At 40.8% G+C, this 18,763-nt stretch overlaps 1 protein-coding gene across 1 annotated transcript in view; it reads left to right on the top strand.

Annotated features, from left to right (window-relative positions):
- The first annotated feature begins 591 nt into the window (after positions 1–591).
- Positions 592–18,763, top strand: part of efna5a (ephrin-A5a) — a 61,130-nt gene continuing 42,958 nt past the window's right edge. The window contains exon 1 of the mRNA XM_063011275.1: positions 592–1,124. Coding sequence (XP_062867345.1) covers positions 1,000–1,124 — 125 coding nt within the window. The 5' untranslated portion in view covers positions 592–999. The remainder of the gene's footprint in view (positions 1,125–18,763) is intronic.

The following is an 18,763-nucleotide window of genomic DNA, read 5'->3' as shown; positions in this document are numbered from 1 at the left end:
TTATTGTCAGTGGTTGTTATTAGACGTGATTGATTAATTCTACTGATCAGATCAGATTGTTAAGAGGCGCATTATTATTATTTGAGGAATTCATGTAGGGGAGGTGTGTGTGTGTGTGTGTGTGTGTGTGTGTGTGTGTGTGTGTGTGTGTGTGTGTGTGTGTGTGTGTGTGTGTGTTTTGAGCTCGGTGGCGCCCTCTACCCCACTTTCTCTCCACCGCACACACACACACACACACACTACGCTCGCGCTTCACTCAGACCAGCTCCTGCAGTGCGCGAGCAACCGGTTTCAGTGTTGCAGTAACTGTTCACGCGCAGCGCGGATCTCGAGCTCTGATTCCTGGATTTATTCACGCGCTCCGGTTGTATATTAAGGTCGCGCGGACTCGCGGTGTTTTGCAGCGCGTGTTTATTTGTTCGTTTCGGTGTTTTTGGGATGTTTATGTGGCCGGTTTGGTTCACGCTGACAGACCGAAACTCCGCGTGAGGGGGACCGGGAGAAACCAGAGGACCGGGACCGACAGACCGAACCGTGATCGTTGTTTAACCGGTTTGCTGGACTGCGCAGGAACATGCGAGTGTTTATTTTAATTTGCGGCAGTTTAGAACTCGCGGTTTGACCCGGTGCGGAACCGGTCGGTCCCGTGCTGGAGCGGTGAGTGAGGAGCCCGTTCAGGAGTTAAGGATTGTGGAGACCCTTGGTAACTTGAACTGTTTGCACGGTCGCGCTGTTGGATTTTCTTTAGTTTGCGCAGAAACAGATGCGCATTAATCCGACTTTTAACATTATAGCAACATATTTCATTCAGTCCTGACCTGGACTCGAACCGGGCGCTTTGTGGACGTCTAATTCTTTTGGATATCTGAAGATCGGACCTGTGGAAGTGCTCGTCCGGGCTGAAGAGGGGTACATGTGTTCCGATTGAGCTCCCGGTGTCCCTTCATCACGGTAACCGGACTGACTGGATCGCTGGGCGTTATCAGATCGATTTTGGAGATGGCACCGGTTGGGATGCTGTTACTCGTGGCGGTGTTACTGTGGGTGTCCGTGTTGGCAGAGGAACCCGCCGGGAAAGCCGTGGCTGACCGGTACGCTGTCTACTGGAACCGAACCAACCCCCGGTAAGTGCAAGCGGATAATGCGCACCACACCTCAGGTCAAAGTTTTAGGGTTAGGGTTCTTCTGACGAGAGGGTTAGGGTTCTATACGGGTTAGGGTTAGAACAAGTTCTGGTTCCCAAAAGGTTCCCTTCTCCAAACAGGTTCTGCTTTTTACAGGATTGTGTTTAGGGTTCTTCTGACCAGAGATCATGACTCTTAGGGTTTTGTATGTGCCTAGAAAATGGGTTTCTTAGCACATGGTGCTTCTTTAAATAGCTGACAGCTCTTGGTGGACCAAGTTTTGGTTCCTTTCTCCAAACAGGTTCTTCTTCTTTTTATAGGAGTGTATTTAGGGTTCCCTTTTAAGAGATCATGCATCACTTTTAGGGTTTCTTAGAACATGGTGCTCCTTTAAATAGCTGACAGCTCTTGGTGGACCAAGTTTTGGTTGCCCAAAAGGTTCCTTCCTCCAAACAGGTTATTTTTTTATAGGATTGTGTTTAGGGTTCTTCTGACCAGAGATCATGACTCTTAAGGTTCATGCCTAGAAAGTGGGTTCCTCAAAACATGGTGCTTCTTTAAATAGCTGACAGCTTTTAGTGGACCAAGTTTTGGTTCTTTCCTCCAAACAGGTTCTTCTTGTATAGGAGTGTATTTATGGTTCTTCTGACCAGAGATCATGACTCTTAGGGTTCTATACATGCCTAGAAAGTGGGTTCCTCAGAACATGGTGCTCCTTTATATAGTTGACAGCTCTTTTGGTGGACCAAGTTTTGGTTCCTTTCTCCACACAGGTTCTTCTTCTTTTTATAGGAGTGTATTTAGGGTTCCCTTTTAAGAGATCATGCATCACTTTCAGGGTTTCTTAGAACATGGTGCTCCTTTAAATAGCTGACAGCTCTTGGTGGACCTAGTTCTGGTTCACAAAAGGTTCTTCTTTTATAGGAGTGTATTTAGGGTTCCCTTTTAAGAGATCATGACTCTTAGGGTTCTGTATATGTGCCTAGAAAATGAGTTCCTCAGAACATGGTGCTCCTTTATATGCCTGACAGCTCTTGGTGGACCAAGTATTGGTTCCTTCCTCCAAACAGGTTCTCCTTCTTTTTATAGGAGTGCATTTAGAGTTCCATTTAAAGAACAAGGTTCCTCAGCTGTTTTTTAGATGGTTAACAGGAACATTTCTGTTGATCTGATCCAGGTTGCACCTCAGATTGTAAAAGGTTCTGCTAGAACACAAACATTTAAACATTCCAACTGTGGGACAACATAAAAAAAGAAGTTTTTAGAACTGGAACCCTTGGTGGTTCTTCAGATTGTTAACGGTTCTGGGTGGAACCATCTATGTTTGCAAAACAGGTTCTTCTTCTTATAGGAGTGTATTTAGGGTTTCCATTAGGAGATCATGACTGTTAGGGTTCTGTATCTGTATGAACCGTTTGAAGTGTCAGGGTTTGAGGTTCCTCACTTGTTCTGGGTTGTTCTCAGTTCTAGGTAGGAACATCTGATGACAAAGGTTCTCTGGACGTACCGAACACCTCCAGTGTTAATTTGAGTTGAGTATTTTGTGCACCGGTCAGTAGATGTTGGGTTTGATCATGTTTGTTTCTCTGAAGGTTCTTTAGAAGGTGCTTTAGATGTTCATCACAGTTGCTTCATGACCTTCTGCGCCCTTTATGCTCCAGAACCGGTCAAGTTTATTACTCACATGACCAGACTCGCAGACCAGCAGGAACTAGAGTCCAGGGGCCAGATTTTAATGAGGTATTTTCGGAGGAAAAGATGCTGCAGACCAAGTACGTTTATAAAAAAAAATGCATTTCCATAAAAGTTGGGACGGCTGGTTAAACACAGTAAATTACTGAGTTCTAACTGATTGTTTTCATTGTTTGTAAATATAAACACATTTATAATTTGATGCCTTCAATACACTCCAAAAAAATTGGGTCAGGGGCGTGTTTACCCCTGTGTTCCATCCTCGTTCCTGTTAGTGAGACTCTTCAGTGGTTTGGGAATCGAGGACACATTATTGAGGACAGAAATGAGGTTGTAATAAAAGTAATAATAAAAATATTTCTCTATTATTATTTACTGATATCTTATTTTAAATACGTGCAGAAGCATTGATAGAACAACCCCAGATACGAGGGTTTGTGCATTAAAACAGCAGTGTAGTGTTTATAGGTGTGTTTGTCGACCTGCTGTATGAATCTGACTAAACCGGAGTCTCCACAGGAAAGACATTTAAATATCAGGATTTTAGTGCATAATTTTATTTGTTTACTCATTTAAAAATAAAAATAAAACTAAATATTAAAATAATAATAACTTTTTGTTTAATATCAGCAGTGCTGGATCAGTATTAAGTATCATTACTACTGGATCAGTGTACTTCACTCTTCAGGAGGATTCAGGGCAGCGTTTGTGCTCCTCAGTATAGAAGGAACGCTCTGTGACCGCTGTCGAGCAGGCTTCTTTATTTTAAACTATTTTAAAGACTCTTGTGTTACGGAGCAGCTCAGCAACAAAGAGTCGCTTCATCATAATGTTTCATTATTTACCATTTCATTGTAATCTAGTTAACAGATCAGAAGGATTAAAAAGCTTAATAATATTAATAAACGTTCTTATTTAAATTTATGTTTAAATGTTTTTTTCATGCCTGGTGGGTAAAAGTAAAATAAACACACAGATTCACATTAGAATATAAATTACTGAAACATCACAGACCATCGTAGGAAGGAAGGTGGAGGTTTGTGGAAGAGACGAGTGAAGATCACAAAAAGTCACAAAATAATATTAATTATTATCATCATCATTAGGGCAGTTGTAGACTAGTGGTTAAGATACTGGACTAGTAATCAAAAGGTCGCTGGTTCAAGCCCCACCACTGCCAGGTTGCCACTGTTGGGCCCTTGAGCAAGGCCCTTAACCCTCAAGTGCTCAGACTCCCCAGGTGGATCAGTCCGGGTCCTTTCTGTGTGGAGTTTGCATGTTCTTCCCGTGTCTGCGTGGGTTTCCTCCGGGAGCTCCGGTTTCCTCCCACAGTCCAAAAACATGCAGCCAGGTTAATTGGAGACACTGAATTGCCCTGTAGGTGAATGGGTGTGTTTGTGTGTCTGCCCTGCGATGGACTGGCGCCCTGTCCAGGGTATTACTGTGTGCCTTGTGCCCATTGAAAAGCTGGGATAGGCTCGGGCACCCCGCACGACCCTGACTGGATAAGCAGTTAAGAATGTAAGTGAGTGAGTGAGGTGTACAGTACGGCGCCCCTGGAGCTAAGAGGGTAAAGGGCCTTGCTCAAGGGCCCAACAGTATTATTATTAATTCCACCCCTCCAGGCTGTTTGCGATGTTCTGCTCTGACTTTCTTGGCCCAGATTGCAGAATCTGTTCACGTTCGTGAGTGATTCCTACAGTGGTGTTATGTAACCCGCCCCTGAGAACGCGGTCAGAATGGCGGGCGCGGGGTTCCCAGTCTTTGCAGGAGTTCCCAGGTTTCCTCGCTCAGTTGCCATGGGGCTTCTTGCATCCCCTGCACCCTTCGCCCCATGCGGGGCGCAGACAATAGCGGGGCCCCGGCACGGCCCTGAGCAATGCCGCTGCCCGGCCGGGGGCCGCGATGTGACAGGAGCGCATGCCGAGCTCATGCATTTAGCGCGGACAGCATCGGGGTTACGTTAACCATCAACTAGCGTGAACCGGGCGCCGGTTAGGGTGCAACCGAGTGTGTGTGTGTGAGTGTGTGTGTGTGTGTGTGTGTGTGTGTGTGTGTGAGTGTGTGTGTGGCACCCTGCCTGCATTTTGTCCCACATTGAGGCCCCTCCGGTAAATAAATGAGCTCCTCAGAATGACGGTCCCTCATTCACATTCATGCGCTCACCCACCGGCCTAATCCAAATCTGGCTGTGCTAAATAATGTAGCGGCGCTGTCTGTCATGACCCCGGGGCCCCCGAATCTCACCATCCGTCACTCATAACCCCCTAAACCTGTCACTTCCTCTGGAGTTTTACCCTCCGCATCCAGAAACGAGAACAGGCCCAAAAAATCTAACCGAAGAGCTCAAGAGAGAGAATGGGAACCGACTGGGAACCAACTGGGAACCAACTTGAACACACTCAAGTTCTGTGGTACCAGAACTGGTGTCTTCAGGACTGGAAATGGTTCTGTTTGTGGGTCTATTGTGCCGCACAGCACGCCAAACCAATTAGCAAGGAACTGTTCTGCTAGTCCCGTCCTCACTGGGGGAGGGGGGCACATTTACTTGAGGACGGGGGTGGGGGTTGTGGTGGTCCTGCCATCCTAAAGCATTCCTTCTGTATAACAGATGATGGGAACACTGGTGGATCCGTATCATGGACCATGCGTAGCTAGTTAGTGGAATATGTTTATTTATTGGGGGAACAAGGGCGCTAGGGTGGCACTGGGGATCCAGGGGTATAACTCTCGGCTGTGCTATCGGTCGGTCGGGCGTGTGCATGGGCATGATTGGGTAACAGGGAAAGGTGCATTGGGAAAGTGCAGGTCACAAGCCCAGGTAGAAATTGGAGGATTGCGTAATGAAGGGCGTCGGGTGAAAAAACTGTGCCAAGTCTGGTATGAGGAGCAGCTCTGCTGTGGCGACGCCCTAAATACGGGAGCAACCTGAAGTCCCTCTTTCTGGGGTCTGATGTCCCTCTTTTTGGGTTCTGATTTCCTCCTTTTTGTGGGCTGATGTCCTCCTATTTGGGGTCTGATGCCCCTTTTTTGGTTTTGAGGTCTGATGTCCTCCTTTTTGGGGTCTGATGTTCACCTATTTGGGGTCTGATGTTCTTTTTTGGGGTCTGATGTCCTTGTTTTTTTGGGGTCTGATGTCCCTCTTTCTGGGGTCTGATGTCCCTCTTTCTGGGGTCTGATGTCCCTCTTTCTAAGGTTGGTCTGATGTCCCAGTCCTTGTTTTTGAGGTCTGATGTCCCTCTTTTTGGGGTCTGATGTCCCTCTTTCTGGGGTTGGTCTGATGTCCCAGTCTTTGTTTTTGGGGTCTGATGTCCCTCTTTTTGGGGTCTGATGTCCCTCTTTCTGGGGTTGGTCTGATGTCCCAGTCTTTGTTTTTGGGGTCTGATGTCCCTCTTTCTGGGGTCTGATGTCCCTCTTTCTGGGGTTGGTCTGATGTCCCAGTCCTTGTTTTTGAGGTCTGATGTCCCTCTTTTTGGGGTCTGATCTCCTTTTTGGGTTCCGATGTTCTCCTATTTGGGGTCTGATGTCCTTGTTTTTGGGGGTTGTGGAAGTGGCCACTCTACACTGTTCCTATTTATTTGCTAACGTTATTAAGTCCACATATTTAAAAATAAATATAAGAAATGTATAATAATGTTTGCATGTGTATTTATTTATATACAAACCTCATTTTCCAGAAAAGTTGGGACACTTTCTGAATTTTAAATTAAAAAACGTTCAGTCATTAGAACCTCAACACGACATGAAACGTCACCAGAAGCTTCTGAACGTTTACATGCAAGCGGAGACGCTTCGATCAGAACGCTCAGTAAACCGTGTTGGTGCCCGAAGCTCCTGCCACGTGTGATCGTTTCCACAGGTCAGCTGGACCCGTTCAGTGTTTCATAAACCCGCCCCCTGTGAGCACTTATGTTAGCTTTTATTTTGTTAGCACGCTGTACGTTAGCCTGCTAGCTTCAGTAAACATCTGAGCGTGTTTTGGCTAATCGAGCGCGTTTGGTTAAGTAGAGAAGTGTGTAAATTTTAGTCAGGATTTGCATGAGCTGATTGGTCAGCAGCTGCAGGCTGATGTTTTCTGCTCCAGAACTCTGAGCTTTTTAAATTAAAATGCAAACGTGTTTCCATTAACGTCGGGACTTTTTGTAAGATGCAGTAAAAACTAATTTTAAAATGAGCTAATTTTATGTAGCTTCTAAAAGTAGAAAGAAAAGATTTATGAGGTTTTTACTGATTCACTTGATTGTAGTTTGTAAATATAAACACGTAAAATTTGCTGTCTGTAAAAGACTCAAAAAATTAAAACAGAGGCAAAAAATAAAAGTGAAAAGTCACAGATTGTTGTTTTTATTACTAACTGTCCCAACTTTTTCGGACTTGTTTATTTTTAATCATTATGAGTTATATTAATGTTATTTAACTTTGTCCCTCATAACTTCTCATTTATTATTAGTAAATAACTATAACTGGTGGCTTCTCTGTGCCCATATGAACAGGACTAACTTGACCACACACATTAAAAGCTATATGGAACAGTGGTCCCGTTCAGATGTCAGGATAAACACTCAAACTTACTCCTGAAGCTAAAATGATTAGATGGGTGTGTGTGACACTGTCCACAGTCAAACAAGTTTTACACCACAAAGAGTGAAAAAGTGTTAAAAAAAAGTAAAACTGATTTAGATTCTTGTTCTGTGTTTAACATAGAAAAACATTTATTTCTAAATCTAAACACTCACTGTTAGAACAAGAATCATTTCTAAATCTAAACACTCAGAACAAGAATGATTTCTAAATCTAAACACTAGATGTAGAAATGATTCTTGTTCTAAGGGTTTAGATTTAAAAATGATTCTTGTTATGTTTAGATTCGTAATGATTCTTGTTGTAACCACCGGTGTGTTTTAGGTGTGTTTTTAGCAGGTAGAATAGCTCTGTCTGGGGTGAAAGGAACTGCTGAGTTAGTTTTAATGCCGAGTGTAAAAGCGAAGCTATTGAGATGCGAACACTCGTCCCTCCCTCCATCTGCTCTCGCCCCGTCCTCACCCTGCAGGGTTTGAGCTCTACGGTCCGAGTGCTCGGTGTTTCTCTCCCGGGTCACTTCAGGTCGCCCAACTGTTTCTAACATAATTAAAAGAATTAATTTTTACTGTAAAACAAACACAGAAAATATCTCCTCATGATCAGGTTAGATAACGTGTTTTTGTTTTTTTAGTTTTTGTCCTGCAGGGCTGTTAGTGTTAACCTGCACTAAACTAAAACTACAACCATAAAATAATAAAATACAATAAAAAATAAAACTAATATTGACTAATATTGTTAGCAGTAAAGCTTTTTTTCTCTTTCTTTATTTCCTTTTTTATTTCTTTATTTTCTTCTTTTTTTATTTCTTTATTTCTTTATGTATTTCTTTATTTCCTTTTTTATTTCTTTATTTCTTTCTTGTTTTTTTTGTCTTTATTTCTTTCCTCTTACATTCTTTTTATGTTTTTGTTCTAATTTTGTTCCTGCACTCTTTTCTCTGTTGTGGTCTGATAATTCAGCTACACTTAGCATTTCACTCTTTCCGTCCTTGTTCAGTTTTCATTTCAGTGAAGGCTGAATTTATTTATTTTTATTTGATTTTTGATTTTTTGTACCCGGGTGATGATGTGGAGGGAGCTGGGCGCTGTTATTTAGCGCTGTTATTTAGCGTTAGCTCCGTTCCTCGTGTTTACTCTGCTTTTCCTCTCGCCGTTTCCCGACTCCCTGCTGGTTCTGCTTAAATGAAAAAAAACCCCACTGTTCTAAATATTGAGAGGATTTCGGGACCTTGCCACCCCCCTGACCTGTGTGAAAGGCTGCTATTGTTCCTGTATTAGTGGAGCTGTGCCAGGCTCTGATGTCTGCCCGCTGGTACACATGGGAAGGGCACAGCGAGGGCTTGTAGGGGTATGAAGAAACATTCGACAAAGCAGCGAGAGAGTCTGGAGTGGCACCGAACAAGAAAAAAAACAACAGGGACGAGAAGGGACGCGACCTTAAAACCTACAACCTGTCGCTCAGAAACCCGAGTGCCAACACGGTCTCTGATGTCTGATTATAATTCAACTGATGATAATAATAATAATGGAGGGCGGATGTGACGCTTTTATTAGTCATAAACACACGTGTGCTGCTCTTTAGATGGTGGGTTCAGAGTGCTTTGCTCAAGGATCCAACAGTGGCTGCATGGCAGAGCTGGGATTCAAACCCACAACCTTCCTGTTGGTAACCCACAGCTCTACTCACTAGACTACCCAAAATAATTTAGCTCTGAGAGGTGTGAGCTCGGCCCAGTATGTCCCCTCCTCCCAATCTAGTGCCAAGCATTCCCAGGTCAAAGCAGTGTAGCTACTGGAAGGTGCACTGGTCAATGCACTGTCAGTGCAGGTCACAAAGCCCAGGATTGGGTCAGGAGGGGCCTTCGGTGAAAAAACTGAGCCAAAAATGGATCCACTGTGCTGACCCCTAAATACTTTAGTTTTAGTTTTATTTATTTTATTCATTGACAACAAATTAAAATGTTTTAGATATTTTTGGAGTATTTATTATGGCACTTTATGATTTTAATGCCGCAGTATATTTGTAGTGTTAGTTTTAATAAAGCCAATCAGTATTTGTTTTAATGTTTTTTTTTTATTTTAGTTAAGAAAAGCATAATTTTGCTATCATTTTCTTTGTATTTTATTTATATTATATATTTATATTTTTGATATTAAAATATAGTAACAAAAAAAAGTATTTTTTTAATATTAAAAATATAAAATAATATTGTTCTATTTTACTTTTTTTTTGTTTTGTATTGTTTTAAAAAAACATTAATTTTTAATATTAAAACATAAATAATAAACATAATATTGTTTAAATATTGTGATAAATAATTTTCCTGTTTTATTTTTTATTAGAATAAATAATTAAATCCTGGTGTTGATGATGATAATTAGACGTCATTATTAATGATTATTAGAATTAATTTTATAGTTTGAGTATTTGTATAAAATGGTTGCATTGTTACTTTTACCTGAATGACCAGAATCTTTTGCTTAGTTTGTGTTCTGACTGACGGTTTCTGTAGCGATGGCTCTTTGTACCGCCAGCACGCTTCACAGCTGCCTGTTTACCGAGGGTTCGAACTGTTTACGCTTCTTAATTTTAGTTTAATAGCCGGGCGCTGAAACGGCCTCTCAGATTCTTTGAAGCTCTGGAGGATTTAAGAGGTCATCGACTCATTGTGTGGGGACACAAAACACTTCCTCAGTGCCCCATCACCCCTCCAGCCCCCCTCCACTGAGCCGCGACCTCGCCAGCCTTTCATATTCATTGGTCCCACCTTAAACGCCCCGCTGACATTCCTGAGGGCCCCTAAAGTCCCCTAAACCGCCTCCAGCTGCTTTTAGTGAGCGGTGACTGTGCTAACGAGCTCGCTAGTGCCGAACGGCAGCGGCCGGCAAGGGTGAAGAGGTGGGTGAGGGTGATGATAAGGGTGACGATGAGGGTGATGATGAAGGCGAGGCCGCTTTATGTTCTTCATCACGCCAGTGGAAGTAATGACTGTGTGTAACATGCTAAGCTAATAATTAGATATATATATATATATATATATATATATATATATATATATATATATATATATATATAATGTATTTTATAATTCCAAGCAGTTACAAATAAAAACCCCTATATGATACACTGTATGACCAAAAGTATGTGGACGCCGCTTGTTTTATTGAGTTTTTAAGTGTTTCAGTCACACTCACTGCTAACACGTGTGTTAAATGATTTATATAAAAGTAATGATGTGTTTTTTAATATAAATTAAGGCCTTAAATATCTACCTTAAAGTAGAAAAATGAAAATATGAAAACCCAGAAATTATGACATGATAAATACAATGAAAGAATAAAATAAGGAAATAAAAAAAGACAAAACGAGACATTTACAAAGACAGAAAAGTGAAAAGAAAGAAGTAAAAGAAGGAAGCAGAGTTCTCCTCGTCCTGGTATTTTGGTTGGCATGCAGTTTAATATTTCTGAGGGTTTCAGTGATTACATTTTTTTAGTTGGAGTTGAAGTAAATAATAATTCTGGCGTCTGAATCAGACTCGGATCATCCGAGTTTCTTTACCGAAATCTGCAGAACGTCGTGGTGACGTCGAGTTTCAGCTCTGATTTAATAACCGAGAACCAGATTTAAATCAAACCGACTCAGCAGAAACAGAAACAAGTTTTTATTTTTCAGTAAATACATTTCATTAAAATCACGGCATTAAAATCACGGCATTAAAATCACGGTATTAAAATCACAGCATTAAAATCACTGCATTAAAGTCCTGTCATTAAAATCACAATAAAAATCATTGCATTAAAATCACATTATTAAAATTACAAAATAAAAATCACAGATATAAAATTACAACATTAAAGTCCTGGTATTAAAATCACATAATAAAAACCACATCATTTAAATCACATCATTAACATCTCTGCAATAAATCACTGTGTTTCTATAATGACATTAAAATCACTATGGTAAAATCACATCATGAAGTCCTGGCATTAAAATCACAATAAAATTCTCATAATAAAAATCACAGCATTAAAGTTATGACAATAAAATCTTAGCATTAAAATCACAGCATTGAAGTCACTTAATAAAAATCACATAATTAAAATCACGCATTAAAATCACGACATTACCATCTCTGCAATAAAACCCTGTGTTAAAATCACAGCATTACAATCACAATAAAAACCACATCATCAAAATCACATAATAAAAAATCACAGCATTAAAATCACAATAAAAATCACAACATAAAAATCACTATGGTAAAATCACATAATTAAAAGTCCTGGCCTTAAAATCATAGCATTAAAATATCACAGTGTTTAAATCACATAAATAAATTCACAGCATTAAAATCATTACATTAAAACCACAGCATTAACATCTATGCAATAAAAACACTGTTTATATAATGACATTAAAATCACATCATTCAAATCACTTTAAAATCAATAAAAATCACAGGAATAAAATCACAGCATTAAAATCTCTGCAGTTTCATTGTGTTGCTGTTCAGGTCCCACTTGTATCTATAAAAACATTTTATAGATTTATTTCTCTTTTCCTCATTTCAATATCGCTCGGGCTCTTTCTTGGATGTTTATTGTTAGTTTTTGTTAGTTAGAATTTACATTCTAATAGTTTTAGTGTTTAATCTGAATGTGCTGAAAATGTCTGGAATGATTTAGTTTTGTTTGTTTATATTCGTTCATTCGGCTTAATGCAGATACTTTTATCCAAAGTGACTTAGAATTACAACTAAATGTAATTAAAGCTGAGCTGAAGGGCCTCCCTTAAGGGCCCGAGAATGGCTTATCGGTAGTGGTGGTGGGACCTCCGATACCTTAAACATTGAGCAAACTCGCCTCTGTTATTGTTTTAGGTGTGATTTTTATTATTATTTTATTATTTTAAGCTGTTTTTATTGCTGCTGAGTTTGAGTTTTGCTAATGCAAATAAAACAGCAAATGATAAAAAAAGATGATAAATAATAAAACTTGTGCTAAACGTTTGCATGATATAAATATATGATATCAAGTTGATGGTAGATTTTCGGTACATTGCAGAGTTTCTTTGCCGAATGGAAAACGCCGGTGGTTGCTGTGCCGTGCCCGTCTCTCTAGGCGGTATCTCTAGGCGGGCGCTGAGAGCGTGCAGGCCCTCTGCTCTCTTTCATGCCGGTGCTCCGGCTAAGCCGCAGTTATTCTTGTGCATAATTGATGGAAAAGTTAGAATAGCAGAAGTAATATGATGAGAGGGTGCAGCCGAGCGGCAAGCCGGCCAGCGCCGAGCAGAGAGAGGGATCGCGTGCAGCGGGTACAAAACACCAGGCTGGAGGGAGGGCATCTGGAGTAACGGGTCCTGACACCGAACTGGCAAAGACCCACGGCTTAAAATCCATCACATCTAACGTATTATAGAGCGATACAGAGTTCTGGTCACGTCATATAGAGATACGGACGCAGAAATTATCAGATTTTAATGATAAAAACACTTTATTCATCCCTGGTGAGTTGTAGTTGTGTTTCTAAGTCTGATCCTGATAAATAAACGTCATCGTTCGGTCGGGTTTGGAGTCTCTGAGATTTTGGTTGAATATAAAGGTTAAAAACGTTTGTTCTGTAAAGCTGGTTTGTTGTGATCTGTGTTTTGCTCTCTTGGCTCTTTTGTTCACATCAGTGGCATCGTGCTGATGATTTGGTGAGGAGAATTTGCTTGTATGTTTGGGGGGGGGGGGATCAGCAGTGTCACACCTCAGAACCTGGGAACCCGACACCAGCGCTACACTCAGGTGCTAATGAGCCAACAGCTCGGCTTTGTTTCCTAAACAATAGAGGCGGCGAACGCTAACCTGATCGTCCTGTTACAAACCCGCCGAGCTAACTTTCTAACTTTCACATTAGAACCTGAAACTAAGCCACCATCTCCGTCCACTACAGTCCACTACAGTCTATTACAGTCAACAACAGTCCAATACAGTCCATTACAGTCCACTACAGTCTATTACAGTCTACTACAGTCCACTTCAGTCTACTATAGTCCATTACAGTCTTTAACAGTCCACTACAGTCTACAACAGTCTACAACAGTCCACTACAGTCCATTACAGTCCTCTACAGTCTACTACAGTCTATAACAGTCCAATACAGCCCATTACAATCTAATACAGTCCAATACAGTCCACCACAGTCTATAACAGTCCACTACAATCGACCACAGTCCTATACAGTCTATAACAGTCCAATACAGTCCATTACAATCTAATACAGTCCACCACAGTCCTCTACAGTCCACCACAGTCCGTTACAATCTAATACAGTTTACCACAGTCCACTACAGTCCAGTACAATCTAATACAGTCCACTACAGTCCACCACAGTCTATAACAGTCCACTACAATCCACCACTGTCCACTACAGTCTATAACAGTCCAATACAGTTTACCACTGTCCACTACAGTCCATTACAATCTATTACAGTCCACTACGGTCCACTACAGTCTTTAACAGTCCACTACAATCCACCACTGTCCACTACAGTCCATTACAATCTAATACAGTCCACTACAGTCCTCTACAGTCCACTACAGTCTTTAACAGTCCACTACAATCCACCACTGTCCACTACAGTCCACTACAATCTACCACAGTCCATTATAGTCCACTACAGTCCACTACAGTCTTTAACAGTCCACTACAATCCACCACTGTCCACTACATTCCAATACAGTCAATTATAATCCACAGCAATGTACCACAGTCCACTACAGTCCATTATAGTACAATACAGTCCATTATAGTCCAGTACAGTCCAATACAGTCCAGTACAGTCCACTACAGTCCATTATAGTCCTCCACAGTTTATAACAGTCCACTACTGTCAATTATAATTCACTTTAGTCCATTACAGTCCACTACAATCAGTACATTTTGTTGGTACCGAGGGGTAAAAACAAGCGTTTCGTGACTGACCCTCACCTTTTCTCTTGTCCTCTGTTCTGGTGTGAGTGGTGATTTGAGGCTGAAGGAGGACGGGGGTGTACCGGGGGATGTACAGGGGGGTGTACCGGTGGGTATACAGGGGGGTGTACCGGGGGGTAAAGTGCTTTTTATAAGACTCTGTAAGGGTTCGGTAAGATGGATGCGAGTGCTGAACGTGTGAGATTCAGACACGCAATGCACACGGGACACGCAACACGCCTCACATGTTTACTGTACAGACTACACACCTCATCCTCATGTTGTTCTATCTGGACTTTAGTTCCTCCAGTTTCATCCAGTTATTTTTTTTAAACTTTACTTTTTTTACCTTCTTAATAACGTTTACATTTAGCTGAAGATTTTATTTACAGCTCTAGTGGGGTCTGAACCTGCAACCTACTGAGTACTAGTCCACTACCCTAACTGTTATGCCTCCACTGGCCTGGTAATACGTCTTTTCTCAGATTTAATACAAAATTAATGTAATTATTACATACATGTATTATTATTATTATTATTGTTATTATTATCATTATTAATATTAATAGTATAGATGTTGTTAATAATAAAATACTTATAACAATTATTATTCTGATTCCTCTATTATTATTATTATTATTATTATATAATTAATATATTATTATTAATATGTATTTTGTTATTTAATTATTATAGTATTTATATTATTATTAATATTAGTATAGACGTTGTTATTAATAATATTATAATTATAAGAATTATTATTCTTATTCCTTTATTATTATTATTGTTGTGATTTCTTTAATTATTATTAATATATAATTAATATTATATTATACTGTTACATTATGTATGTGTATTATTAAATCATTTTAATAATAGTTATATTATTAATTATATTTAAATAGATATTGTTAATATTATAAATATTATTATATATTATATTGTTATTATTATTATTATTATTATAAATTTTTTTATTTTATTCCTCTATTATTATTATTGTGATTTTTCTAATTATTATTTATTTATTTATTTAGTTTCTACTTATTTAATTGGCTGTATTTTGTGTAATATTTCCAGTTTTTTTCTATAGTCTATCATTTTACTGCAGTAAGATTTTTGTTGTGTAAAATTCCCACGCTGTGAGGATGACAGGCTTGTTGTGTTTATTTTTATTTCACTGTTTGAGATCATTCCTATACATTTCTCATGCGCAGCAGAGTTAAAACTTATTCTATAAAATCTATTAAATCTACTCAAACCTCCGGCTTCACACAGCGAGCTTCATCCATCGATGATCCAGAACCCGTAACCGCGGCTTCATTACTGTAATCAGCGCCGGAGTTTAGTAAACTAGGTCACCAAACAAAGAATAAAGTGGGTGTGGTCAGAAATATCGACCAATCGTGACACAGATACACAGTCTGCAGATGTTCGGTAACCAATCAGATCTGAGTGTGAGAGCACATCGGGTCAGATCACGCGGCGTGCTGGAGGAACCCGGAATAATGAAATAAATCAGATGTTTATTAGTGAAAGAACTCAGAGATACAGGATGTAAACAAACAAACTGCTCATTTAGTGTCTACTGAATTAATGTGTTAATTAAAATACTTGGGCTGTTGATTAAAACTTCAACATCAGGGCATCAGGGCACATCAGAGTACATCAGGGCATCAGGGCAGATCACTGAGCACGTGGTGTGAATCTACACAAACCTGAAATGAATGAATGAATGAATGAATGAATGCAACACCTACACACACTTACTACATAATAAAAAAAAACTGTTAATTTACTGTATTATGAAACAACAATAAAAAAAAATAATAATAATTAAATAATAAAACATTAAGTATTAGTAAGATTAATAGTATTGTTTTATACTACTAATAAAACAATAAACACATTTTACTATTAATAGAATTAAAACAATTAATAATAATAATAATAATAATAGTAATTGTTGCTTTTTATATTAATATTGTTAGTTGTTTGTATTAATAATAATAATATAGTTGTGATTTCATGACTAGATGTATAAAATACCCTGACTGATGAGGCATAACATTATGACCACCTTCCTAATATTGTGTTGGTCCCCCTGCAACTGTGATGCTCTGTGTATTCTGACACCTTTCTATCAGAACCAGCATGAACTTCTTCAGCAGTTTGAGCTACAGGAGCTCGTCTGTTGGATCGGACCACACGGGCCAGCAACCGGTTTACCACTGTTCCTTCCTTGGACCACTTTTGGTAGATACTGACCACTGCAGACCGGGACACACCCCACAAGAGCTGCAGTTTTGGAGATGCTCTGACCCAGTCGTCTAGCCATCACATTTGGAAATGTTCACCTGCTGCCTGATATATTCCCCCCACTAACAGGAGCCGTGATGAAGAGATAATCAGTGTTATTCACTTCACCTGTCAGTGGTCATAATGTTATGCCTGCTTGGTGTATATTATTATGTGTATAGATGTTCCTGCAGTATCCAAACCGGCTTCACCATCAAACTGTGGAACATTTATTCTGTTTCATCGTGTGTTTAAGAGCTCGTGTTGATGTTCTGAAGCTCGTGTGTAATTAAAATCACAGTTTTACTGATGCAGCGTGGTGGTCAGAAATACACCTGCCACCACTTTACCCTGGTCAGGGTCATGGTGGGTCCGATTTATAGGGTGAAAGGCAGGAAACAGGTTTGGATATGACTAAATGATAGGAATTTCTTGCGAAATGTAGGAAACACCCCGGACAGGTCGCAGGTCCATCACAGAGCACACACACACACACACACACACACACACACTTGGGCAATTTTCATATCTCCGGTTAACCCGACTGCACATCTTTGTATTGTGGGAGGAAACCGGAGCACCCACGAGAAACCCACATGGACACAAGGAGAACATGCAAACTCCACACAGAAAGGACTCAGGACCTTCTTGCTGTGAGGCGACAGTGCTACCCACCGAGCCACCGTCCCGCCCTTACAGAAAGACAGAAATGAAAGTAAAACATTAACATGCACAGTCAGTAACTGCTGCAATCTGACCTGCACTGAAATCCACCGTGTCCAGAAATAAAGTGGCATTATAATTTATATCAAATAAAATCAGGTATTGGATTCTCATTCCGAGTCGACCGACCTGATACTGATACTGAATCTGCTGATGATCCTGAGCTCCTGTACCAGGAATCTCTGCTCCGTCTCTCTCAGAACTTACTGTACGTTTCATCATTATATCATCATTATATCAGCATTTACTGTTCATGTGAGCTTACTCACTACAGAGAGCTTTAAATACACTGTGTGGCCAAAAGTATGTGGACACCCGTCCTTATGATTGAGCTCAGGAGGGATACATGATGAATTTGACCCAGGTTGCAGCTTAGTGAATTTATTATTATTATTATTTTACTCTGGACTTGCTGGTTAATTTATTGTCACCAAACAAACACGCTCAGCTCAAATCTCAGCTCTGCTATCAGGGCAGTGATAGCTCAGAAGTTACTGGACTGGTAAACAGAAGGTTGTCGGTTCAAGCCCCACCACCAAGTTGCCACTGTTGGGTCCCTGAGCAAGGCCCTTAACCCTCAATTGCTCAATGTGTAAGTGGCTTTGGATAAAAGCGTCTGCTAAATGCTATACAGACAGTAAGTGGCTCGTCTGATAGAGGGAGGGTCGTAGGGATTCTTTACATCGCTGCTGCACAGAGACGGGGGGTGGGGTTGGGGTAATGGAGTTCGGTGAGTCTTCGTGCGCGATCCGGATCTCCATGTGAACCCGCCTCATGCAGGTCAAAAGAAGCGGTCAGCGAATGCACGCTCGTGTTAGTCAGGAGTGGAGGTTTGCAGCAGTAGAGGTGAAATACGATCAGGGAATTGGATATGACTAAATTAGAGGAAATGTAACCGCAACCTTGTTAAAGCGAAAGCTCAGCGAATCAACGTGAATTATGACTTTCGGATGAGCGCTGAGTTTGTGCACATGCTCCTCCGGACATAAAACATCCTTAATGCTTCATAAACATCTCGGCGAGCGGAACGGGCATTGACTCTGCCCCCGAACCTCCTGCGCCCGCGGGGTTTAATGCGCCGCTGCTCGGCATGGGGGCAGGAACTCTGGGGTAATGTGAGTCTGATCCCCCGATCGTGAACCTCGGGGATCTAACATGGCCACGTCGCCACAGGAGGTCGGGCTGTAAGATGAGCTGGAATAACCGACCTGCGAGTCGAGCCTCGGGTTCCGCGCTCGGGTTCCACGCTCGGGTTCCACAGGTCGGAGGGGGAACACAGAGGGACCACGGACCGACAGTTCTGTAAATATTTTGGAAGAACGGCTCAGAAGTGATGTTTACACAGTATCGTGTGTCCTGTGAAAACCTCGACCGTTACAG

This window comes from Trichomycterus rosablanca, chromosome 16, assembly GCF_030014385.1.
Source record: "Trichomycterus rosablanca isolate fTriRos1 chromosome 16, fTriRos1.hap1, whole genome shotgun sequence".
NCBI classification, from domain to species: Eukaryota; Metazoa; Chordata; class Actinopteri; order Siluriformes; family Trichomycteridae; genus Trichomycterus; species Trichomycterus rosablanca.
This window is presented reverse-complemented; position numbering and strand designations above follow the sequence as displayed.